The sequence below is a fragment of the Acinonyx jubatus genome, chromosome E1 (assembly GCF_027475565.1).
Source record: "Acinonyx jubatus isolate Ajub_Pintada_27869175 chromosome E1, VMU_Ajub_asm_v1.0, whole genome shotgun sequence".
NCBI lineage: Eukaryota > Metazoa > Chordata > Mammalia > Carnivora > Felidae > Acinonyx > Acinonyx jubatus.
This window is the reverse complement of record NC_069397.1, coordinates 11,066,680-11,091,494: the sequence shown is the minus strand read 5'-3', so window position 1 is coordinate 11,091,494 and position 24,815 is coordinate 11,066,680. Positions and strand designations below refer to the sequence as shown.

The 24,815-nt window shown below is 56.1% G+C and overlaps 1 protein-coding gene across 1 annotated transcript; it reads left to right on the top strand.

Annotated features, from left to right (window-relative positions):
- Window positions 1-1,370: 1,370 nt before the first annotated feature.
- On the top strand, window positions 1,371-22,148 carry DRG2 (developmentally regulated GTP binding protein 2). Its single transcript, XM_027047472.2, has 13 exons — window positions 1,371-1,556; window positions 5,282-5,442; window positions 10,006-10,095; window positions 10,751-10,811; window positions 12,740-12,830; window positions 13,486-13,558; window positions 13,654-13,744; window positions 14,603-14,700; window positions 15,110-15,186; window positions 16,875-16,963; window positions 17,749-17,807; window positions 20,970-21,023; window positions 21,379-22,148. Exons 1-13 carry the CDS (start codon window positions 1,493-1,495, stop codon window positions 21,463-21,465), a joined length of 1,095 nt encoding a protein of 364 aa, XP_026903273.1. The 5' UTR covers window positions 1,371-1,492; the 3' UTR covers window positions 21,466-22,148.
- Window positions 22,149-24,815: the final 2,667 nt, after the last annotated feature.

The following is a 24,815-nucleotide window of genomic DNA, read 5'->3' as shown; positions in this document are numbered from 1 at the left end:
CTCTCACCAGAACCCAACCATACTGGCTCCCTGATCTCAGACTTCCAGCCTCCAGAGCTGTGAGAAAAATAAATTCTGTTGTTTAAACCACCCAGTGTGTGGTATTGTGTTATGGCAGCCTGAGCAGACTAAGACAATCCCTAAATGCCACTGGGTACATCTGTTAAGAATAAAGACATTCTCGGGGCACCTGGGTGGCTCAGTCGGATGAGCGTCTGACTTCAGCTCCGGTCATGATCTCGCCGTCTGTGAGTTCGGGCCCCGCGTCGGGCTCTGTGCTGACAGCTCAGAGCCCGTAGCCTGTGTCTCCCTCTCTCTCTGCCCCTCCCCTGCTCATGCTCTGTCTCTCTCTCTCTCTGTCAAAAATGAACATAAAAAAAAAAAAAAAAGAATAAAGACATTCTCGGGGCGCCTGGGTGGCTCAGTTAAGGGTCCAACTTTGGCTCAGGTCATAATCTCGCAGTTTGTGGGTTCGAGCTCCACGTCAGACTCTGTACTGACAGCTCAGAGCCTGGAGCCTGCTTCAGATTCTGTATCTCCCTCTCTCTGCCCCTTCCCGCTCGCACTCTGTCTCTCTCTCAAAAATAAACATTAAGAAAGATTTTAAAGAATAAAGACATTCTCCTACATAATCATACCCATGAACAGTAGCAATGATTCCATAATATCTAATATCCAATCCAAAGTCGAAATTTCAATTGGATTAAGAATGTCTTTTTATAGCTGCTTTTGAAATGTTAAACCAGATTCTAGGCAAGGTCCACACATCGTATTTAGTATCTTTTTTTATCTGGAACAGTCTCCCTATCGCACCTTTAGTCATTGACAATTTTGAAGAGCCCTGGTCACTTGTCTTACAAAACGTACCACGTTCTACATTTGTCTGATGGTTCCTCGTGTCTAAACTCAGATACGGTATTTTTTGGCAAGAATGCCACGTAGGAGGTGCTACTTTATAACGCACCACATCAGGAGGCATCTGATGGCAGGTGGTTAAGGCTAAGTTGGAACATTTCGTTAACGTGGTAAGGGGGACCCGCTTTCAACCTCTACACAAAACAAGAGCCATCAAGCTTTCAGCTCAGCGATTCCTGACACCAGCAGAGCCAGGTGCGCTTGGAACCCAAAGTTCGGGGTTCCTCACCCAACATTCCCTCTTTGTCTCCCAAGCTCGCATCCCGCCCAGCTCGCGCCTGGCCCAGTACAAAATGGCCCCGCCCCGCCCCGGCCCCGCCCCAGCCCATCCTGGCCCCGCCCCGGTTCTTAGTTGGCGACGGTGGGGAGGCCAGCCCCGCCGGCCCAGCGGGCGGAACCAATTGTGTCTAGCACTCCGCTCGACGTGGCCGCACGGACTCTGAATGCCGGAGCGCCGGGCGCACGAGGACGCTGTTCTCCGTGCGCTTCCGGGCGCACGCAGTTCGGCCGCCGCCGAGAGGGCGGAATTCCCGGTGCCGCTGCCGTCTCTGTCGGTGCGCCCGGTTCAGCCGCCACCATGGGGATCCTGGAGAAGATCTCCGAGATCGAGAAGGAGATCGCTCGGACGCAGAAGAACAAGGGTGAGGGCCGGCCTGGCGGGGCCTTCCTTTCTGCCCGCCTCAGTTTTCCTGTCTGTAAAATGGGGGAACAACTCCAGCGATAGAGCTGAAGCGGGCTCGAAGGCCGCAGAAAAGTGCCAGAGACGTGACCTCGTCTCCCAGCGCGCCGAGGCAGGCAGGACCAGGCAGGATCCGGGTCCCAACGCGCTGGGCTAAGTGCAGACGATCCCTGTGAGATCTGCTTGGTGCCAGACCAGGTGACCGAGTAGAGAAATCCCAGCGCGCAGCCAGCATCTGACCCAGAGAGGCATGGTCTGGGTTCAAACCCGGGTCTCCCGGTGGTCGGGCCTGGGGGAGTTGGCGCTCGCCCCGCTTTGTGCTGGCAAGTCCAGGAGGACCCCTTTTACAGGTACCCAGCACCAGGAGGTACCCCTTTTACAGCTTCACCCAGCACCTCGGGAACAGAGACCATCAAGACTCGAGTCTGGCGGACCTGGATTTGAACTCCAGCGCCACCAGTACCTGCGTGAAAGCTTGGAAAGTCACTTCACCTCTTTGCGCCTCAATGTCCTCATTTGTCCCTGTCTCATCTTAGCCCACATCTAGGTTAAACTAGATAGCATGTGCAAAGTACTAGGCACATGGGAAGCACTCAGTATTTAGAGTAAACCCCCGACAGAGGTAGCACATAATGAAGGATCAAATCTAGGCTTCAGATTGTAAGGGCTGGAAGAGCTCACCGGAGAAGAGCAGTGGGGAGAAACAAATGATGACACCCAAGAAGGCTTCCAGGAGGAGGTGGGGCTTGAGCTGCTTAAGGGGAGGATACTGCAGGTGAGGGGCACTGTGGAGGCAAAAGCATGGGAGTCCTGGTGAGCGTGGTGTGTTCATGGGACTTCTAGGTCTAAAACATTCTAGAACAGAAGGAGGATCTGGAGTGATGGGGGATACGACTGGCCAGGGCGAGTGAAGCCCAGTGCCTAGCCAGTCCTGCTTTGGGGTTGCAGGAGCAGGAAGCAGGGGATATTAGGTGGCTAATCTCAGTGTCTGTCCTTCCTTGGCTCCATTTAGTTCTGGAGGCTGAGAAGTTGGGGGCATCTTTCATTCATTCATTATGTAAGTCTTTTTTTTTTTTTAAGTTTATTTGAGACAGAGAGCATGAGCAGGGTAGGGGCAGAGAGAGGGGGAGAGAGAGAATTCTAAGCAGGCTCTGCACTGTCAGCATAGACTCCAACGAGGGGCTCGAACTCACAAACATTGAGATCATGACCTGAGCTGAAATCAAGAGTCAGACGCTTAACAACTGAGCCACCCAGGTGCCCCTCACGATGTAAATCTTAACAGAGCCCTTACCGTGTGCTAGGCACTCTGGTTAAGGCCATCAGCACAGCAGGCATATCCTTGCCCTCATGGAGCTGACCTTCCAGTGGGTAGTCTGTAAACTAACAACCAAATAAATAAGATTGTTTCATCCAGCAATACATGCTGTGAAGGCAGACCAGGGTGACACAGCAAGGGTGGAGGTGGGGGCTGGGCCTGCTAAGGTGAATGATCAGAGAAAACCTCCATGAGGCGGGGGCATTTTGAGTTGAGGCCAAAATGAGAAGGTACCAGCCATGCAAAGATCTGGGGCAAGACTGTTCCCAGCAGAGGAACGAACATCTCTGAGGCAGGAACGGACTTGGCTTGTTCAAGGATCTGAAGGTCTGGGGCTGGAGTGCAGTGATGGGAAAGGAAAGGGCCAGTCATGTAGGGCCCCGTAGGTCATGGGAAAGAGTCTGAATTGTGTTCTCAGGGCAGCGGGAGCTAGTGGAGGGTGTTAAACGGGACAGACGTAGTCTGATTGCTGTTTTAAAAGCTCCCACCAGCTGCCCTGTGGATGATACTCCACAGGATCAAGGAAAGTAGCAGGGAGGCTAGGCGTGCTGCCATTTTGTCAGTGGTAGAAAAGGGGATGGAAAGGTGATTTAAGGATTAAGACTTAGTCCTTCCCTTCAAGAGGTGCTTAGAATCTCAACGATCTAGGGTGACAGGAAGGTCCAGATGAACCTGACGGTTGCCAAACCCATTCTTGACCACTTCTCCCTGCCATCCATTCACTCATTCACTTGTTAGACGTTTCCTGAGTGCCTGCCCTGCGCCACGGGAGACTGGGGATCCTGCCCCACTTGAGTGAGGGAAGTAAAGAAACAAGATAGTTTCAAATGGTGGTAAGAGCCATGAACACCATACCCAGGGTCATGAAGCAGAGCCGGGGCCTGAGGAAGGGCAGGGGTTACTGTGGATCATGATACTAACCAATTTTTCCTGGGTGCTTAATGGTGCTAGGCATTATTCTTAGTGCTTTAAGCCTTACAGAAATCCAGTGGAGTGGTTACTACTGATAACGTCCCCGCTTTGCAAATTGAGAAACTGATAGGCAAGAAGATTAAGGAACTTTCCCAAAGTTAAATGGCCAGGAATGATAGGGTGGGATTCTAGCACAGGTTACTTACCTTTGCGGGACACTGCCCACCGCCCCCTCTGGCTGAGTAGGGGAGGCCTCTTCGAAGAGGTGACATCCGAACTGAGCCTCAGATGTCGAGAAGGAGCCGGCCCCGTGAAGACAAGGTTGAAATGGAAGGGATAGCAAATGCAAAGATCCTGAGGCACGAAGGGTGTCAGCATGTCCCGAAGAAGCAAAAAGAAAGCCACTGTGGCTGGAGTATAGTAAATAAGAGAGAGTGGAAAGAGATGTTGGAGCAGTAGTGAGGGACCAGGTTACTAAGCCACAGCCCACTTTTCTAGTGAAGATTTTGTAACACCTTTACTGTCGTGAAATACCACTCCCCATCACTGTGCAACTTTTGTACACACCGAATTTGAGAAAAATCAGTATCGTGCTCTAATCCTAATACAAAGGCAGAGCGAAAGGAAAGTAATTTATAATTAAAATAGCGTTTATTTCAATATTTAAATGTTGGGGCACAGCCAAGGTACAGCGACGTTATAATGAAGTGAGATATTTGCACCTCTGGGCAGAATCACTGGGTATGTGGGCTTAGCCACGATCTACACCAGCGCACAGTGTGTTATGTTGGTGACTCAGGTACCCTGCAAGAGGCATCACTGTGAGCAGCCTGGGATCCCAAGATGGTGAGCACCTCTGGGTAAAGTTTGAAACACAACATGCTAGACTCTTTCCTTGACGTACACAGCAGTCGCATTCCTGGAAATTTCAGTGTTTATTAACACTGTAAGAAAATGTCCTGGGGGTTTCTTTTTGTGAAAGAGAGTTAGGCTCTAGGCCCCGGTGCTCCTAACCCAGGTTTTCCCTCCACAGATGTCTTAGGGCTGTGAAAAAAAATCCTATGGGACACGGGACAATTCTTGGCTGTGCCAGACTGACTCACACTTTGTAGGGCCACTGGCGTCCCTGGCCCCTGTCTGGTAAATGGTGATGGGGACCTCACCATCACACTGACCACAGAAAACATCCTCTGGCACACCCCAGGGGGTGGTGCTGTCCCCTGGTGCTGACATGGGGTCATGCGGTCTTAATAAGGACACTGGCTTGTATCCTAAATGAAGTGAGAGGCTAAGGTGGCATTTTGAGACAAGGAGTGTTTTCTTTGCTGATCTCCTCGACGATTGCCATCCGGTTCTGATGTTTCCAGCCAGCATTTGGTTGTATGTGGGGTTGCCCCTGACCCACGGGGCTTGGATACCCTGGATACTTACCTTCTGTCTTGCTTTCCGTCCTTCAGCCACTGAGTATCATCTGGGCCTGCTGAAAGCAAAACTCGCCAAGTATCGGGCCCAGCTGCTGGAACCGTCCAAATCGGCCTCATCCAAAGGAGAGGGTTTCGATGTCATGAAGTCGGGTGACGCCCGTGTGGCGCTGATTGGATTTCCCTCTGTGGGTAAGGTCAGTGATGGTCAGCGTGGGCCTTGGGGAGGAAGCAGCCTGTCTTCCGAACACGACTGCCTGCGCCTCCTCGCGCTGCCTTTCTGAATTCGCTCCAGGGACCAAGAAGACCCAGCCTCCCCCAGGATCAGGTCCCACCCCTTTATCATCCTGCCTGGTGACCATTGTTTCCTGTCTCCGCTCAGTCTCTGACCCATCCATCATGCACAAACGTTTATTGAGTGCACACCCTGTGCCAGGCTCTGTGAGGCACTGGTAATATGATAGGGAACAAGATAGTTCTGTCCCTGCCCACACGGAGCTCCCCTTCTTAGGGGAGAAAAGACAGTAAGCAAACAGTGGAAGACTGGTGAGGACTGTTGTGGAGGAATATGCAGGGCAGGGGTGGAGTTTATGTCAGGGAGTTCAGGAAGGCTGCTCTGAACCACTTCCTTACCTTCTGGTACCACCGAGATACTTCAGGCTCATCATGTATGTTCCCTGCCCCAGCCCTAGAATCGGCCGTTATTTCCAGGGAGCCCTGGTTCCTTTTCTTCTTCTGAGAATGCTGTTTAGAAACCAAGATCTGGGTGTTAACTCACTTTGTAGCAGAATCGTTCTGGCTGTTGCGCAGATGATAGGTCGGAAGCGGGGACCCCGGCTCAGATATAGGCCAAGGGAACAATGACCAGGTGGCTTGGACAGACGCTGGTGGAATAGCATCAGGGGAAGTTGGTAACAGCTCTCGCTTCCCGAGTGCTAACTACAGGCTGAGCGCTATGCTTTGTACGGGTTTGGTTTTGTTTTCCCCTTGGCCTATATGATGGGTGTGTGTATCACAGGAGGTGGGAATTGATCTTGCGCTCTGTCTACACACAACACACACACACTCTCTGAAAATGGGATTATGGCTACATTGGGCCCTGGCATTTTCACTGCCCCGTGGGTATCCGTCTCATTCATACATTAGAGTTACCTCCTCTCTCTTTTTTTTTAATATATATATATTTTTAACGTTTATTCCCTTTTTGAGAGACAGAGACAGAGTGTGAGCAGGGCAGGGGCAGAGAGAGAGGGAGACACGGAATCTGAAGCAGGCTCCAGGTTCTGAGCTGTCAGCACAGAGCCTGATGCGGGGCTTGAACTCGCGAACCGTGAGATCATGACCTGAGCGGCCAAAGTTGGACGCTTAGGCAACTGAGCCACCCAGGCGCCCCAGAGTTACCTCCTCTCTTAGCAGCTGCCTAGAATCCCTCACTGTGGTCATAGTGTCATCAATAGTCTGCTCCTTCCCTCCTCTGCCGTGGTAGCTAGGTCACCCCCAGGCTTTTGTTTGCCCACACGGTGCTGTAGTCACTATCCTTGTGCATGGATCTTTATGAACTGGAGCCGGTATTTGTGGAGGACGCATTTGGCCAAGTGAGCACAGCAGCTCTAGGATGTGGGTTTTAGAAATGGCCGTCAGCACACTGCCATTTACCCCCCAAAGGAGCTGTAGCCAACGCCATGTGGGGACAGTAGGAATGTCTCTAGTGTCTGCTCACGTACCCCTACACGTGATGCTGCATCAGCGCTGGGCTGTGAGCTGGCCCAATCTCTGCCTCAAGTTCTGCAGAAGGGTTCCTTCCCTATGACAGGCAGGTGCTTCTTAATCTTTGGGAACGCTCTTACCCCAGTTGGACCTTATTATCAGTACCCAGTTGGGTGCACTGCCCCCTGCCCTCCATCTGTGCGGGCTCGGGAAACAACGTCGTTTTCGTTATCATCCGTGCAGGTAGGATGAGGACGGGAAGGTTGCTGTAGCCGAGGGTGATGAATACCCTGGAAGGGAGCCACTGTGACCCCCCCCCCTCCCCCCAGGCCGCTTGCCGTCCATCCAGCCTGCCCCTTTCAACCCTCGTGCCAAACCTGAGCACCTGTTTGGCGTGCGGCTACCTGGCCAGCGCTCAGAAACCTGTAGTGATGGTGCTTATGACTCCTCAACTGGACGCCGAGCAGCGCAGGGGCCTCCCGCCTCAGCCCCTCAGGAGGAGCCGGCGCTGCAGGAGCCTCTCTGGAGAGGTGGGACTGTCCCCAGCCGTGCCCTCTGCCAGCTGGCCACCCGCACAGTCTTCAGTCCTGGTGTGGTTTCCAGATCCCTGTCTTTTTGTCTCTTTCTCGTTTTTCCCAATTTTGTGTAATAGAAATTTCCAAACTTGCAGGAGAGATGAAAGAACAAATGCAGTGTCCCCGCCATCTGGGTCCACCAGTTTGCCATATTGCTCCATCTCCTTGTGTTTGTGTGTATTTGTGTGCGTGTGCGAGTGGGCTTTTGTTGTTTTGACTGAACCATTTGAGACTCGGTTACAGACCTCATGCTTTGTGACCTTTGACCCCAGTATTTAAGCTTTATCTCTAAAGGATAAGGATATTTTCCTGCTGAGCCACAAACTATCTATCACACTAGACAAGATTAACAGTAACATAGTAACCATCTAATGCCTGGACCATATCCTGATTTCAACACTCGCCCCAAAATGACCTCTGCGGCTGATCCGTCCAAATGGAGGTCTGTTCTAGGACCACATGGGGCCCCTGTATGTATTATTCCTCCATCTGCTTTAATCTAGAACAGTCCCTTTTGTCAAGACCCTAGCTCTCAAGAGACCGGACAGTGGTCCTACAGAAAGCCCATGCTCTGCAGTTGTCTGCTTGCTTCCTTGTGGTGTCCCTTAACCTTTTCGTCTGTTCATTGTTCTTCCTGTGAGCCGGAAGTCAGGTAGACACCTGGGACTTGGGGCCTGGTTCCACATAGGAGACAGGGTAGACCTCGTTTTGCACCATGCCGGAAAGCCCCTGATAGCTGGTTGCATTTCCAGAACCACTGGGTTAAGGGGAGGGATACCCTGTCTCCCTTCCGCATAGTTGCATTAGCCTCCCCATCCCCCCCCCCCCCGCCAGGGGACTGCAAAGTGCCCTGCAAGGTGTGCCTACAGTAGTGTGCAGAAGTCAGGCCCCGTTGACATCCCCTTGGTGTCCTTGACACCAGTGAATTGTCCTTGCCTGTGAGTTTTGTTAGTGGTTGCAGATGTCGACTTTCTAGTTCTCTTCTTCCTTCCTCACTAATTAGCTGATGTTCCTCAAGAGAGTAGCACTTTCTGTCATCAGTGTTGCTGTCTGGTTAGCCTGAAAAAGTTCCTGGAAAGGCGGGACAAATGCTTATGTGTTGCCTATACATGACCAGTAAGGTGTTGGGTCATAGCTGTCCCACAGAGTGACAGGTAAGTATTTTCAGGCTTTAATTCTTCAGGTGTTTATCATGGACTCTATCCGTTTTCACCTTTTATTTTGAGTTTACTTTCCAACCTGCCGAGGACTTCTTTTCCAGATGAGAAGCCCAGGCTGGGAGAAGCCACCTTGTTTACCAAGGGCTATGCCCTTGAGGGTCTGCCCTGTGGCCAGATGCCACCGTCCTGTTGGGGATCTGGGCTCTCCAGCCACGGGAGGGCCCAGCCTCCCCACTGCAGAGGCCAGAGAGCCTTCCGTTAGCGTCCAGTCGCCATCACTCAGTGTCTCGGCAGCCGTTGCTCTCGGGCTGCCCCACCTGTCCCTACCTGTCTACCCCACCGGGTTTTTATCTTTCCTCGAGTTTCTAAGAGGTCCCCAGGGTGGAGAGTTTCTGGATTCGAGGGCAGTGTTTCCTTCAAGGTCTGAAGATATGTGAGTGAGATGTGCCCCCAGCCATTCCGGTTGCCAGCGAGGGGCACGGTCCAGGCGGCCCCGTCACAACTGCGTCTCAGACTTTTTATTCCAGGTGTCCTGCGACTAGGATGGGGGCAGGAGGCCAGGGCTGGCTTTCTTCCCCTTCTGGCTCTGCCCACTGCTTTGCTGGCCCTCTGGGCCACTGCATCCATCGCCGTGGTCTCGCCATGCTCGGGGCTTGGTGCCTCGGGTGCCTCATCATCTTTAACCCCACGTGGCCCCATGCGGTAGGGAGTGAGCAGATGGCCAGCCTATGCGTGAGGACTCTGAAGCTCAGAGCATGAAGTTTCTTGCCCAGGGGAGCCACATTTCTAACTCCCCACCAGGCCATGGCTCTGGTCCCACAGTGAACCGTGGCATAAATGTTCCCATCAAGACCCTGCCTGGCAGCCCCCTCTTCTGCCATCTGGCTCTGTCTCAGACCTCATCTGCCTCCTTGCGTATCTCACCCCTCCCTGGGTGAGCAGCCACTTTGAGTGCCACAGGCTGTTGCCTGCTTGAAGTTCTCCGGGGCCCAGGAAAGGCTGGAGGGTTTGGTGGAGCTAGAGAGGGGCCCCTGATTTAGTTGGGGATCCCACTTAGAAACCAGGTCCCTGTGTCCACCTGAGATGGGCCTTGACGCCTCCGAGGAATAGAGTGTCCTTCTGGCGCCCTACCTGCCCTGGGCAGAGCCAGAGGCGACCTTTCCAGCTGTTGTTTTCTTTCTAGCTACCCAGGTCCCCACCCTGAGGCGGAGGAGGGAGTCTCTGTGATGCCTGCATCCAGCAGGCTCCTGGCCTGTGGGGATTCTCGAAGGAGGCTGGGACAAGACTCCTCACTGCAATGACCTCTTTTTCCTCCTAGTCTACCTTCTTGAGTCTAATGACCTCCACAGCCAGCGAAGCTGCGTCCTACGAATTCACAACCCTGACATGTATCCCTGGAGTCATTGAAGTAAGTCGAGGTGTGCTGGATTCCAGAAGGGGAAAGGGTACATGCTTGGGTTTGCGATTATATATTTGTAAGTCATGAGTGGAGGTGTCCCTGGGGGGGCGGGGGGCGGGGGGCGGAAGCTCAGTTCTGAACTGAGCTTCTTTGCTCTCAAGCAGTGGTACCTCTGAGGATTCTGGCTGCTGGGACCCCAGAGATGCCTGCCTGGAACCCTGACTGGTTCTGGGAGTCCGGCCAGCACCTGGCCGCTCTTGCTGGTGCCCCTTTGTGCTCCACTGGCCCGCGCCACCCCGGCTTGGGTCACTTGGTGGTGGTTGGCTGTATCCCTCTGTTTTCTGTGAAGCTTCAACGCCTCGGGTAGCTGGGGTCCTATGGCCCAGAGCCTCCGCGGTGAAGTGATATTTTTGTAAGGTGCTGTTACCATCAGTGATGGGTGGGTAGGATTACAAAAACTCCAGAGTCTGTGCCTGGGGGCTCCTCAGCTTGCAGGATCTGGAGCTGGAGCTGTGCCAGGCTGAGCAGGCTTGGACCTGGCCCCCGAGGCTGAGCCCTGGGATTCCCAGACCCCTGAGCTGCAGGCCAGAGTGGGGGTCCTGGGTTCAGGCAAGCCCTTCCCACGGTCACCCCTCTTCACCTTACCTTCTCCTCTGCATCCTAGTACAAAGGAGCCAATATCCAGCTCCTGGACCTTCCTGGGATCATTGAAGGTGCAGCACAAGGTAGGGAGTGGGAACAGGCGGGTGGGAAACAGGGTGGATCTCTGTACCCCAGCCCGTCCTCTTCTGTAGGGATTTGCTGTACTGGCCTCACCGTTAAAATTGGACATGGCTGCAGGGCTCAATGGGTAGGGGTGGGTTCAATGCCCTGTGCTTCAGGGACTCTGGCCTCATACGGTCCTGGCAGGCCCCGTATTAAAGCCGAGGAGACTGAGGCCCGGCAAGGTGAAGGGACCTGTACAAGGTCGTGTAGCTTACCTGGCAGGTTTGAGTTCCCACTTCCATGGTGTGTCCCTGGACAGACCCCTGCAAGGACTGGCCCCTTAGCAGCTGGCTAGCTCAGGCCGTGCTCCTAGTCCTGGGGCCCTGTCCTTTGTTTTGTCATTGTTTTGTTTTATTTTTAAGAAAAGGTTTTTTTTTTTACGTTTATTTTTAAGTTTATGTGTTAAGTTTATTTACTAACTTTTTTTAAGTTTATTTTTTTAAGCTTTTTTTTTAAGTTTTTTTTAAGTTTTTTTACTTATTAAGTTTTTAAGTTTATTTACTTATTTTGAGAGAGACAGAGACAGTGTGACTGGGGGAAGGGCAGAGAGAGAGGGAGAGACAGAGAATCCCAAGCAGGCTCCGCGCTGTCAGCACAGAGACCGATGTGGGGCTTGAACCCATGAAATTGTGAGATCATGACCTGAGCCGAAACTGAGAGCCGGACACTCAACTGACTGAGCCACCCAGGCGCCCCTTGTCTTTGTTTTCTGAGATAGGAACATGCCTGTGGCTCCTGGTGGCTTCCTGCAGCATTGCGGACACAGTAACCAGCTGATGGTTATCCAGCACGGCTAAGTGCCGGGCTCTGCGCTGACCATTATCTCACTTAATCCTCACATAGTCCTGTGACTTAGGAACTGTCATTATTTCCCTTTCATAGCCAGGAGGAACCGCAGGGACAGACAGGTAAAGGGTCTGCCCTAAACGACTCTTCACCCATCAAGTGGCAGGGCCAGGGTTGGTGCCCACCTCTCTGGTTTAGTAACCCTGTCCAGGCTGGGCAGCGGGACCTCTCCCCGGGGGTCCAGTTGCCATCTCCTCTGCACGTTTCCGGACCCCACTGCCCCCATCACGGCAGAGTCCTGCCTACTTGAATTGGGCTGGTGGAAATGGTGATGGTCCCCCAGGAACCTGCTGTCCCAGCAGCATCATGGGGCCTGGTGTGGTCTGGCCACTGTGGGGGAAGTACGTTTGGTAGTGACAGGAGGCCCCTGGCTTGTGAAGATCACTGGACCCAGCCCCCCATTCTCCAAAGAGGGAGGCAGATCATGGTTGAAATCTACACTACCTGGATCCTAGTGCTGTGACCTTGGCAAGGCGCTTGACTTCTCTGGTGGTGCAATAACCACATGGTCTGACCTTTGTGTGGCAGTTCCTAAAGTACCTCTTCCTGTGGTGTCTCATGTGATCCTTTCTGCAGCCCTTGGATTGGGGGTGGATTATATCGCCCCATTTCCAGAAAGGGCAGACATGTTCAAATCCTGATAGCACACTAGCTTTGTAATCTTGGGCAAGTGATGAGCTCCAAACCAAGCCTCAGTTTTCTCATCTATAAAATGGGCTTGATAACACGGACTATATAGGGTGGTTGTGAGGAAGTGTTCACGAAGCGCTTAGCGTGTGGCCTATTGCAGGGTAGGGACAGGAGGAGAATGTTACTTCTCCTGAGGTGGTGATGTCAGATTGCCTTCTAAAACAAGTCTTCATGAGTAAAACAGCACACGGATTAGTGAAAAATGGCAAGGAAATCACAGCCAGGGGCTGGCATAGGGCAGAGACCATGATGGGTCTGTCGAGGACAGGAGTCTGGGGCTCCGTGGCCTGGGTGGGGGTCACACGGGTTGTGCCTATGTCACTGTGTGACCGTGTCCCTTCCACCTGTCCAGGGAAAGGTCGTGGCCGGCAGGTGATTGCTGTGGCACGCACGGCTGACGTCGTCATCATGATGCTGGATGCCACTAAGGGAGAAGTACAGAGGTCTGCAGGGGAGTGTGGGGGTGGGGCAGGCTAACATGTCTGGGGGGCGGTGGGATCCCTGGGCATGCTGGTAGGACACTGTGGCTCCAGCTGCTGTGTCCCTGATCATGATGGGTGATCCACGGGGCGCTTGGGCCTCTCACGCGTGGGAGCAGCAGCAGGACTGTCCACAGGCTAAACCCGTGCAGTCAGCCTGGAGCGTCCTCTCTGAGTGGCTTACATCTGGCACGGAGATGTCTGGAGGCTGGGGACTGTGGTACGCTGCACCGACTGAAGCCTGTGTCACCCGTGAGCCCCATGCTGGCTCTGGCTCCTGCCTGCAGAGGCCAAGGTGCCTCAGTTGCTGCCCAGAACCCAGTGGGAGCCCAGGCCCAAACAACAGAAGCCTTATTCATGCCCTGACCTGCTGGCTAAGGGGCACAGCGGGCCTGCCTCTGCGTGCCAGTCGCAGGCCCAGCCAGTCTCCCTCGAACTGGGCAGAAGGTCCAGAGGCTCCTCAGCGGCTTTGGGTTGTTGAGAAGGAACGTTCTGGGTTCCCAGTGGTGGGTAGGACGGCATTGGCCTCCCTCTGGAAGGGCAGGGGCTTCCTGTGTAACAGGGAAGCCATTTGGCCTGCCTCTGGACACCTGTGAAGGCTCGTGGGGGTTCTTCCCAGGTCTCTGCTGGAAAAGGAACTGGAATCAGTGGGTATCCGCCTCAACAAGCACAAGCCCAACATCTACTTCAAGGTGAGGCCCCCCTCACCAGGAGGCCAGGCACGGGCGGGTTTGGGATGATTGCAGCTGCCCCTTTGTGAGCCGCTCTCCTTTCCTCTCTCCCCCAGCCCAAGAAAGGTGGTGGCATCTCCTTTAACTCCACAGTCACACTGACCCAGTGCTCGGAAAAGCTGGTGCAGCTGATTCTGCATGAGTACAGTATCCTCCCAAAAGCAGCAAGGGAGGGCCCAGAGCCCTCAGGGCAGGGGAGGGGCCACCCGAGACAGGAGGGAGGCCTTGCGGCCCAGGATGATCACAGACCACCCCAAGCCACCCCGGCTCCATCCGAGCGACTGCCAGGAAAGCGGTAGTGACATGGGACACTTCCTGTCCCCCCTGCCTCCATACTCACCAAGCTGCAGGCCGGCTGGGCCAGAGCCGTGAACTCAGCAGTGGCTTCCTAACTCCCTGGCAAGTACTAGGCACTGGCAGCCAGTCACATCTGGAAGGAAGATGAGATGGTGAGGGGAAACAGCGCCCAAGGACTGGGGGTTCCTGGCCTGGGGAAGCCTCAGGAAGAACCAGGGGCCTGGCTGCTTGTCGGGGGTGCTGGAGGACAGGGCAGGGCCCCAGAGGCAGAGCAGCTCAGCATGTGAAGAAGTCACCTTGGGACAGGCTGTGTGCAGGGTGATGAGGCCCCTGTCACTGCAGGTATGCAAGCCTCCAGAGGAGAGCTTTGCGTGAGGCAAGCTGGGTTAGACCAATGCTTGCAGACAGTGCTCCTGGCACCGAAGCCTGGGGTTCCACTGAGGTGCTTTGGGGATTCTGGCAAGTCCATTTTTCTTCTTGCCTAATGGAGAAGATTGAAACCACTGATTGAAACTTTATGTATCGTGGCACCTTTTGAAAAACAACGAGGGCAGTCCCCAAACTTCAAAAGCTTGTAAAACCTCCAAAGCAGATGACCTCCGAGGTCCCTTTCGGCACTGTGTTTCCTAACTGGCTATCCAGGCCCCTCTCCTGCGGGGGTGCTGGTGGCTGCTGGTGCTCAGGTGGCCCTTAATCCGAGCCCCTCAGAGATCTTCAACGCAGAGGTGCTCTTCCGAGAAGACTGCTCCCCGGATGAGTTCATCGATGTGATCGTGGGCAACCGGGTGTACATGCCCTGCTTGTATGTAAGTGGCACTGGGCCCTAGGGCGCACATGTGGGAGCGGAGCTCGCCCCGGGGTGACCCAGATGGGAGACAAGCTTCCCAGAGGGGCAAGAAGAGCATGGAGCTGCCTTCACCCCCCTGCCCCTCTTCCCTGGCGGCTGCATGAGTTTTGCAGACCTCCCTAGCTTGACACCGGGTTCTATCCCAGCCTTCCCTTCTGGGGAGGGACAGCGGTCCCAGGACCCTGCACCGTTTCCCCACCCTTGAGGCAGCAGGGGAGGGACGACGCTGGCATCGGCCCCTGCCCCTGTTGTGTTCCGGCACGCAGAGGGAGGCACTGTGGGCAGGGCCGTGGCATTTGGGGACCCGGTTCCTGCGCTACTGTATTCTTTTCCTTCCCCGACACCCACCTCCATCTTCTCAACCCCAGGTTTATAACAAAATTGACCAGATCTCCATGGAAGAAGTGGACCGCCTGGCCCGGAAGCCCAACAGTGTGGTCATCAGGTGAGGGTCCCAACACCTTCTTGTGTGTGTGAGCCCGTCAGGCCTCCCCACCACGTTGGCCAGGCAGAGCCCCCACACGCACCCAGGCCAGAGTAGACCATCTTAGTAACGGCTTTGACCTTGGCCTGGTCCTACCCTGGATCGGCCTGGGCAGAGTGGATGGTGTGGGATGGGCTCTGGTGAAGATAACAGAAGGATTTCATCCACCAAGGTAAATGGATAAGAATTGTTAACAGGCTTCGTAGCTTAGTAGGTAACCGCAGACCTCAGAAATCCCAAGGGGCGCCTGGGTGGCTCAGTCGGTTAAGCGTCCGACTTCAGCTCAGGTCATGATCTCACAGTTCGTGAGTTCAAGCCCTGCATCAGGCTCTGTGCTGGCAGCTCGGAGCCTGGAGCCTGCCTCAGATTCTGCGTCTTCCTCTCTCTCTGTCTCTCCCCTGCTTGTGCTCTCTGTCTCCCCAAAATAAACAAACATTAAAAAAAAAATTTTTAAGAGATCCCTAGGCTGTGAGCCAGCTGCTCTTAATCCTCCAGAAGATGCGGCTACCACTGCATGGCGGAGGGAAGAGGGAAGTTAAGTCCTCGGGTGGGGGGGTGGGGGGCATCCTTGCCCTCCTTGGAGCGGTGGGTCCTGGGGACTGTAGTTCATTTTTTTTTTTTAACGTTATATTCATTTTTGTGAGACAGAGACAGAGCGTGAGCGGGGAAGGGGCAGAGAGAGGGAGACACAGAATCCAAAGCAGGCTCCAGGTTCCTAGCTGTCAGCACGGAGCCCCACGCGGGGCTCGAACTCACGAACCCCGAGATCATGATGTGAGCCGAAGTCGGACGCTCAACCGACTGAGCCACCCAGACACCCCTGTAGTTCATTTTTCAGTGTCCTTGCAAGTTCCTTCTTGGGAGCAGCCCGACCTGTGTGCTCCGCTCTCTGGCTTCCCGGCTATCACAAGGCATTCTGTAGCTTCACACTGAGGCAGGGCTTACAGGGAACCAGATGCTGAGCGGCCAAGGGGGCGGGGTGACTGGTGCAAATGATGGGTGAGGGTCCCGGACCCCCTCCCAGGCGTTGCCAGCTACCGCCAAGAGCAGGAGAGCGCTGGCATCCCTCCTGAAAGACCGCCTCAGTTCCTCTCCTGTCGCTATATCCCAGGCTGCCTTCAGGGGCTGCCCAACGATGTGCCGGTTCTCAGGGCATGAGGTCACCTCCTCACCACACCTTCATTTGCTATGCCAACAGCATGTCAGTGGAGGTCAAGGTGCCTGCTCAGGCTCATGCCTCTACAAGCGATCAAGCCAGGAGCCACCCGTCAACAAAACCCCCCCTGGGCTGAGCTGTGCTCGGCATTCTCCTTCCAGCAGGTGTCAGGAGGGAAGCCCCACCTCCTGGCGCTCTGTGTCCCTCAGAGATGCCACGTGCCCTCCACAGATGCCACCGGGACCCCCAGGAGAGACCGCTGAGCTCTGCTGGGCGTGACCGTGGTGGTGGCCGGAGGTGCTGGCAGCTGAAGTGTCGAGCCTTCATCAGAACTACAGGCTCAGTTCCCCACGGGCCCCAGATGGGCCACGCCGGCCTCTCTCCCCGGGCCAGCCAGATGGAGGCTGTCCCCTGCAACAGTGAGAAAGCAGTTCTCACTGTCGAGAACAGAGCCCATGGGGCTACTCTGACCGGCCGCTTTCCTCCCTGGCAGCTGCGGCATGAAGCTGAATCTGGACTACTTGCTTGAGATGCTTTGGGAGTACTTGGCCCTGACCTGCATCTACACCAAGAAGAGAGGACGTGAGTTAGATGGCGTGTGGCCCAGGAAACAGGCTGAGCCTCACCCTCCCATAGGGCGGCCACGCTCTGCGTGCGGACCCTGTGCCCCTGGCTCAGCCTGTCCCGTACAGATCTCAGCTTTTCCCCCATCTCGGAATTGTCACCGCCCTCTACCCCAGGCTGCTAGAGACCTCGGCTGAGCCTTTACAGTACAGAGGGCCACTTCCTGGGACTGCTGGTCTTGATGAATTCCTTGGGAGCTGAGGCGGGGAGGGGCAGTGGGATAGAGGCTGTCCTGTGGTTCCCCACTGGCTACAGCAGTAACCCCCCTCCCAGCCTCCTCGAGCAGGAGCGCGCCCCCTGGGTCAGGCCAGTGAATACACAGGAACCTTCATTCTGTCCCCTCCCCCTGGTTGCACACCTCACACACCCTGTGACCTTGTAGTTGAGTTCTGGCACTTTGCATCAGCCTTGACCTTGTCGGCAAGGGAGGAGATGTAGCAGCTCTGACCGGTCCCCGGCAGCTGGCTGCCATGTCTTACCAGTTCCATCCAGATGCTTCACGTGGCTGGACTTATTCTCATGGCTGACCGGGTGGCCGGCCCTCCTGGATGTGGGTTTATTTTTATTTTCTGTGTTAAAGTCAAGGTTGTAGAACCCTGCAAGAGGACCTGTAGGGCAAGTGTGCCAAATAGTGAGGGGAAGGTTGAGCCAAGGCTGGGGGCTGGAAGGGCCTCTGTCCCCTGATGGAAGGGCACAGAGCAGCTTGGGGCCGTAACTGTGGTTGCCTCCCTCTACCTTTGCAGAGAGGCCAGACTTCACAGATGCCATCATCCTCCGGAAAGGGGCCTCCGTGGAGCACGTGGTGAGTTGCCGAGACCTGTTGGGACAGTGGGGTCAGGGAGCTCTCTGTCCCTGCTGCGGGGTTTTGCTGAGGTTCTCCCGTTGACTCTTAGATGCCGCCGGCTCAATAGCAGAGTGGCCCAGCGCGGGCTCTGGAGTTAGACCTGGGGTTGCATCCCGGCCCCCCTTCCTTGCTGCGTATGAAGCCGCCAGGCCTTTCCCGCCGGCAGGGCTGGCACTTTCTACCCCAGTGGTGGTTAGAGGGCGGGGTTGAAGGAGGTCCAGCGTGTGAATAGTCAGCGTGCCGCCTGGCACTTGGAAGCTGTCCAGGAAGCGGTGGTCGTCACTGTCCTGTCACGTCTGGGTGTTGCAGGCTCAGAGCCACAGCTGTGCAGGTGTTCGTCAGGTAGAGCCACTGCCCTGGGGCGTTTCTGTGCTGTCACTCCACATTGTGTTTCCCCGGTGCCTACGGCTCAGAGCTACTGCCTCCATGCCCTCGGCCCCTCCTGGCTTCCTGTCTCTCAGTCAGCCCCCAGCAGCCCTCCCTGCTCCCACATCCTGCCCCCCAGCCCAGGATGGCTTTGATTGCTTTTTACACTCAACACACATTTATCGAGCACCAACGATAAAGCAGCCCCGGTTCCTGCCAGAACAGGGTCCATCGGGGTCAAAGATGCCAAATACCCAATCCCAGAGCTAAGCAGTCACACATAACGGGGAGTGGAACAAAGTAAGGGAATGGGGAGTGACCCTGAGTCTACACAGAGAGGCCAGGTGGTCTTGGGGGGAGGTGTCCTCATGGGGGCCTGTAGACCAAGTAGGACCTGACAGTGAAGGTTTAGGGGTGGTGGAAGCCCTCCTAAGGCAGGGGTGCAAGGTATGCAAAGGTCCTGAGGCAGAGGGGCTCTGGGCTGAGCCTGTGGGCTCAGGGAGAGGAGGGTGCATTTCTGTGTCTAGAGTTTTGTTGCAGGCACAGCTGTCACCTGTCCCTTCAATGTGACCCTGCACCATCTTTTTCAGAGGTGTATTGGGCCCTACGGGAGCAAATGATGGCTCAAGCGCCTGGAACAATACTCCAGGTCGACACAGGCAACTTCTTAGGTTTTTTGGGGGTTTGTTTTCCATCTAGCTCATTTCTTCTCAGGATGTGTACTGTGGACAGGTGGTGGGCCAGCCTGCGGTCTGGGCTCATGCGTGCATTCAGTCAGCAAGCCCAGCCCGAGGCCTCTGCCAGCTAGAGGTTCCTGATACAAAAGGGCAGGGCTCGGCCTTGAACGCTAGCACGCCCAGCAGGAGCCGCATCCCTCAGATCACTCCTCATGACGGGGGGCGTCCCTGCCGCTGCAGGCCTATTTCGGAACCTGTGACTGCTGAGGTGTCTCTTGGGGAACCTGTGACTGCTGCGGTGTCTCTTGGGGACCCGGCAGCTGTCGATACGGGTGCCTCCATGTGCTGGCCCTCTGTGGAGTTACCCTGCACCTTCTGTGGGTACTTTCCTCAACCCTCTCAGGCCCTGGCTGCTTGCCCAAGAGGATGTAGGACTTCAGCCACTCCCGGGAAGAAAAGCGGGAGATAGCAGTAGGAGAGGGTTTTCCAGGCGGTGGGACTAATAGGTACAAAGGCCCAGAGGCAGGGGTGAGTGTGGGGAATGCTGGGTGTTTGTCATCAGCTGCACGGGGGTAGGAGGTGACAAGGGTCCAGTGGGGTAGGGGAGGGGCTCTGGGGGCCTTGCTCCGGAGCCTGGACTGGCCTCCTCCCTGCTCACCCTCCCCACAGGTGCTTCCCTCCTGGGACACCCAACTGTCCCAGATGCCGCAGAGTATAGTACAGGCCTGCCTGGATGCTGGCAGCAGGGACCCAGGTAGACAGTGGAGCCAGGCAGACCGAGGGTCATATTCTGGTTCTCCCCCATCCTGTGTCAGCCTCCCTGTGCCTCAGTTTCCTCATCTGGGGGTAACTGAATCCCCACCCCCAGGGCCTTTGCGATGCACCCAGCCTAGGCCCCGGTACGGATTCAGTGAGAGCTGACAAAGGCCTCGCTTCCAAAAGGGTCATGGGCCGTAAGCCCCCAAGGCAGAGAGGACCTTGCAGGGCTCTCAAGAAGGGGGGGTACAGTGGGCACTGAGCAGCAGTGGTCTTCCTGTCGTCGAACGACACGTTCTTTCCCATAGTAGAAAAGACGGCCGTCCATGACCTGCCATTGTCCCCCATTGCTAGAGATGCGAGTGCAGAGAAACTTCTCCGAGCCCCGTGGTAAATGGCTCCTAGTGTCACAGACACTAGGGTGCGGTGCAGGCTGGAGGGCGCACACCCTGTCTGCCTCGAGGGCAGGAGCACCCGCTCCGTGCTCCCAAAGCTGTCAGGGTCCCAGGGGAGTCCTTGCGGGGGTGCGGCCCTGCTCCATTGTTGTGGGTCAAGCTGAGGAAGACGTAAAACCCGGAGACGACCCCTGGGCCAGTGGATTTCATTCTCTGCTCTAGAAAATAGCGTTGGAACCACTTGTGTGGGTCTCTGTGCTCATTACTGGCAGCAGTGTCCTGGCCACCACGGCCACCTAGAGGAGGCCCCGTCAGGTCGGCTGCCCATATGTGCTCAGGAAATGTTCTTACAGGCTCAGCGTCCCCACAGAAGCTGTCTCCCCAGCCCCCCTCCCCTGTGCAACCCAGGGCCCCCAGCCTCTGGGAAAGAGCTGGCCGCCCTTGCAAGTTCCCCTCCTTCCAGCTTCCTTTAAGAGCTCTGGGATTCCTGAGGTGGAGGCGGATGATGTCATGGGTGGGAAGCTCCAGGTCACAGGGGACAATGGCCAGGCATGGTGACTCCAGGCTGAGGTGGGGTGACCTGAACACTACCGTCACCCATCTGAAGGAGCATCTGTCAGGGTTGGCATTCAGGCAAGGCCAGCGGAAGCCTGCCGACAGCCAGGTCCAGACCTTCTTCTGATGGCTTCGAGAACGTTTCTAGTGAGCTCCATGGCCTTTGGGCCAACCTGGAAGTGGGAGTATCAGAAGAGCCTGCAGCCATGCACGAGACCGCCTGTGGATTGAGCCTGTGGTGTTCACAAGGCCAGTGCTGTGTGAGCACCTGCCTTGGGGATTGCTACTTGGCGGAGGCCTTGGGCTTGGGTGTGTGGCTAGGCTCGGTGGGCTTGGTACTTATCTCACTGTTACCCTCTCCCGTCCCCCAGTGCCACCGCATCCACCGGTCACTTGCCAGCCAGTTCAAGTACGCGCTGGTGTGGGTGAGTCTCTGGGAAGGAGGAGGGCCGGGGTCATGCCCAGCATAGCCTCCGGGTAAGGCAGAAGCAAGGCGTTCACGCCACTCCGCGTGGTGTCCCAGTTTACAGGGTGTGCGTGCTGACCCGTACTGGACTTGGGCCTCTCCCATCTTGGGATCCGGGGATGGTCAGTCCACTGGGGACATCTTCCTGTCTGGAGGGGGGGGTGTGGCCAGTGATGGGGCCCCCACTTCAGCCTCTGGCATTCATCTATCCCGTAACGTGTACACCCACCCACCTTCCTCCCGTAATAGCTATCAGCCTTGGCCTTGCTCAGTGCAGAGGCTGACAGGGCCCCTCTGCCTTGTTCCCCACCTAGGGCACCAGCACCAAGTACAGCCCGCAGCGGGTGGGCCTGACCCACACCATGGAGCACGAAGATGTCATCCAGATTGTCAAGAAGTAGTGCCTCTTGCTGGGCGCCCTGCCTGCCCGCCCTGCCTCCCTGGGGAGTCGGCCCCAGCAGGGCGCACCAAAGCCCAAACAGGAAAAATACAGATACATACACCCCAGGAAGGGGTCTCTCAAGTCTCTGCTGTCTCCAGAAGTTTCTTCCGTAGGCAGATGATGAAGAGTGTTGGGGCAAAGGGACATGGCTGGGGGACCTGGGCTGGTCTGGTGGCATTTCCCATGAGACTGGCCCCTTGTGTTTGGAACCCTCCCCCTGGCCCCCTTCAGGCACGGGAGGAGCAAGTTGCCCGCTGCCCCACAGCCGGGGCCTGACATCGATGGCTTGCTTAGTGCTGGGGCTAGGAGCTGACCCTGCCCGGGTCCCTGGAAGCCGTAGTTACTGTTGTTGCACCTTGGCCCTTTAGAGCCTGCTGGCACCTGGGGAGGGCGCCTCCCAGGACAGACCCTCGGCCCCACCCCAGGCTGCTTCATGGTGGCTGTAAGCCCCAGCTCATGCCTTCCTCAGCCTGAGGAGTCCTAAATATTGCCCTCCGAGGGCAGCCCCTGCCCAGCACGGACCCCAGGACCCAGAGCCTGCAGGGACACCTGGAGCAGAGGCTTTGGCTTTTGGTTTCTGTATTTTTTTCTCTAAGCCCCTGGTCTCCGTGCTCCTTTCTGAAATAAAGAGTGAAAACAATTCCTGTTCAGACTGAGGACAATTCTGTCGGTTTGGTGAAGTCTGTGGCCAGGCTGGGTCAGGGCCAGCAACGAGCGTGATGACCAGAGGGGGGTGGTGCCTGGTTTGGGGAAGAGCAGGCCCAAGTCCGGGGTGCATAGGAAAATGTGGGGTCTTCCAGGGCGGTCTCTGCCCTAGAAGGTTGGCCGGGGGCTGTGGGCTGTCCGTGTGGCACCTCCTGAGGCCGGGCCTGGCTGCCAAGGTAAGCTGCATCCCCAGAAGGTCCTTGAGCACTCACAGGGGAGAGCAAGGCGGCTGGGTAGAAGACCCGTTGCCTCGGAAGGCAGAGGTCGACAGGCCTTGGCCTGGAGAGTCCTCGCTACGTGCCACAGTCGGTGTGGAGCTGTCTCCACAGCAGCCTGTTCTCTAGGGGCAGCACCTTGCCCTGGGCTCATACAGCTTCTAAGTGCAGAGCTGGGATCTGGACCCCAGCTGGGTCTTCTGGGCCATAGGGGAGGCTTCCTGGAGGAGGTGTGCCTCTTGGGAGTGAATGGTAACAGGTTTTGTGGGGCTACCTGGCACCGGGCTGGCAGGAGGCATAGAGGGCTCCCCTGGGGTCTTCAGATCCAGCTGGAGTGTGGAGCAGGCCCACTGCCCAGCTTTCCAGGCTGTTCTTGGCTCCTCTGTCAGCTGCTCAGGCTCCTTTCCGGAGACAAAACAGGAATAATAGACATCATTAAATATACATGGGGCCCCAGGCGGTCGGCGTGGTGGGCTGGGCCTCCCTTCCCCGCAACACTGAGCTGCTCTGTTAGGCTGGCCATGCTCCTGGGGCCAGCCACAGGACCCCCGTTAGGCGGCATGCAGGCAGGGAGCAGGCCACAGGACTCAGGTAAGAAGACCCCGGCCCAGGGCCCTTGGGGTCTGCCCCAAGTACCTCCCCACAGGTTGCAGCGAGGGGAAGAAGGGAGGGGGGCAGTGGGAGAGCTGGGCCTTGCCCCTAACTCACTGTGAGGTGCTTCCCTGGGCCTCAGTTTCTTCATCCATAAAGCGGGCATGATGCCCATACAGCTCCCCTCTTAGTGATGGTGGTATGCCAAGACAGGTGAGTACTCAGTGGCTGACTTCAGCCCTTCTCCCGACTGCCACAAGGCCTGGCCATGAGGTCCCAAGTAAGCATTTCTGCCTGGGTGATGGTCACCGCCACTTCTTGCCTTACAGTTAGGGAAGGGGCCTGTGTTTGCAGAGCATCAGATCCAGGCCCATTCTGTCTGCCAAGCTGGCTGCGAAAGGGTGGGAGATGAGGCCAGAGGTCTGGGCGTCCCCGGGCTACGGGCTCAGGGCAGGCATTGTCAGAGTCTCCAGCCACTGGGCCACCGTGTTCCTCACCATGGACGGACTATTTCCTGGGCCAGGTCTGTGTGTTCCTAGATCAGGGCAACTGGTACTCTGTGTTGAATTTTTGGCTTTCCGGGGTCGGTGGCTGGCATGGGCCTGCGTGAGAGCCAAAGGAACCGCATGCTATGCACCCCCAGGTCGGTGTGAACTGGCAGCTTGCAGTGCCCGATGCTAGAGGAGGTACCCCCAGGGCTGGAGAAGGTTCCCACCCCACCAGGGTGAGCTCCAAGGTTTGGGCCCCCCTGTTGCCACCTCTCACCCTCCCTGGGCCTTCTGTGCTAGGGAGGCTCTGGCCGGGCTGATAGAAGTCCCTTCCTGCTCAGACAACCTGATTGTCTTTGTGAAGGTCAACAATACCCAAGCCCTCTCTCAGGCCCGTCCGCAGACTACAGGGCTGCTTTCCCAGAGGGCCCAGCCTGCAGCTTTACAAGACTCAGGTGCAAAGGAGCCCAGGGCGAGAATTTTCACCCCTGTCTGTCTGCCTCCCTGTCCCTCAGCTTCGCTGAGATTCCACGCTGCCTCTGTCCCCAACCCCCTTTGGCAAAAATCCTTCTCAGCCGCCCTCCAGGTGCCCTCTGGCTTGGCCCCGGAAGCAGTGCTGGGAAGCTCGAACCACCTGTGGGGGAGGGTCTCCGACTGCTTCGGGCACCCCCTCAGCAACTCTTCTAACCGCCCCCTGCTCCCCTCGGATCCCAGCTAGGAAACTCCTCACCCCCAAACGCTTGTGTTCATCTGCACCCACTTCTCCATGCTGGAGAGGCCAAGTCCGGGCCACCTTCTCAGGGCTTTCACACTGCGTGGATAATTCAACCTCCCTCTGTTCTCTCAATCTCTCTCCCTCTGTCTTCCTGAATCTGTCCCATTGACCTGCCAACGAGTCTATTCGTTTGCTCCTGCGGCCGTAACCAAAGTGTCACAGACCGGAGGTCCTAAGCAACAGAAATTTATTTTCTCACAATTTCTGGAGGCAGGAAGCTTGAGATCAAAATGTCAACGGGGATGGTTTCTCCTGAGGCCTCTCTCCCCGGCTCACAGGCCCACAGCTCCTCCACGGAAACAATTACGAGCCCCTGGACGTGTCATTCCCCGTGGCCACCTCTTTTTCCTGGCATAGATGCTCGGAGCACCCCTCCCCTGCATCAGTCTCCTCACTCACCAGCCCTCCCCAACATGCTGCCCGAGCAGCCCTGCCCCAGCCCGATGCTGCACATTGCTGAGCAGTGACCATCTTTTTTTTTTTTTTTTTTTTTGTAAGTCTATTTATTTATTCTGAGAGAGAGAGAGAGAGAACC

Excerpts from the sequence above, each read along its gene's own strand:
- DRG2 (XM_027047472.2), top strand. The coding sequence starts at position 1,493 with ATGGGGATCCTGGAGAAGATCTCCGAGATCGAGAAGGAGATCGCTCGG. Across the intron at positions 10,812-12,739 it reads CATTGAAGGTGCAGCACAAG|GGAAAGGTCGTGGCCGGCAG; the intron begins GTAGGGAGTGGG and ends CCACCTGTCCAG. Across the intron at positions 15,187-16,874 it reads CCCAACAGTGTGGTCATCAG|CTGCGGCATGAAGCTGAATC; the intron begins GTGAGGGTCCCA and ends CCTCCCTGGCAG.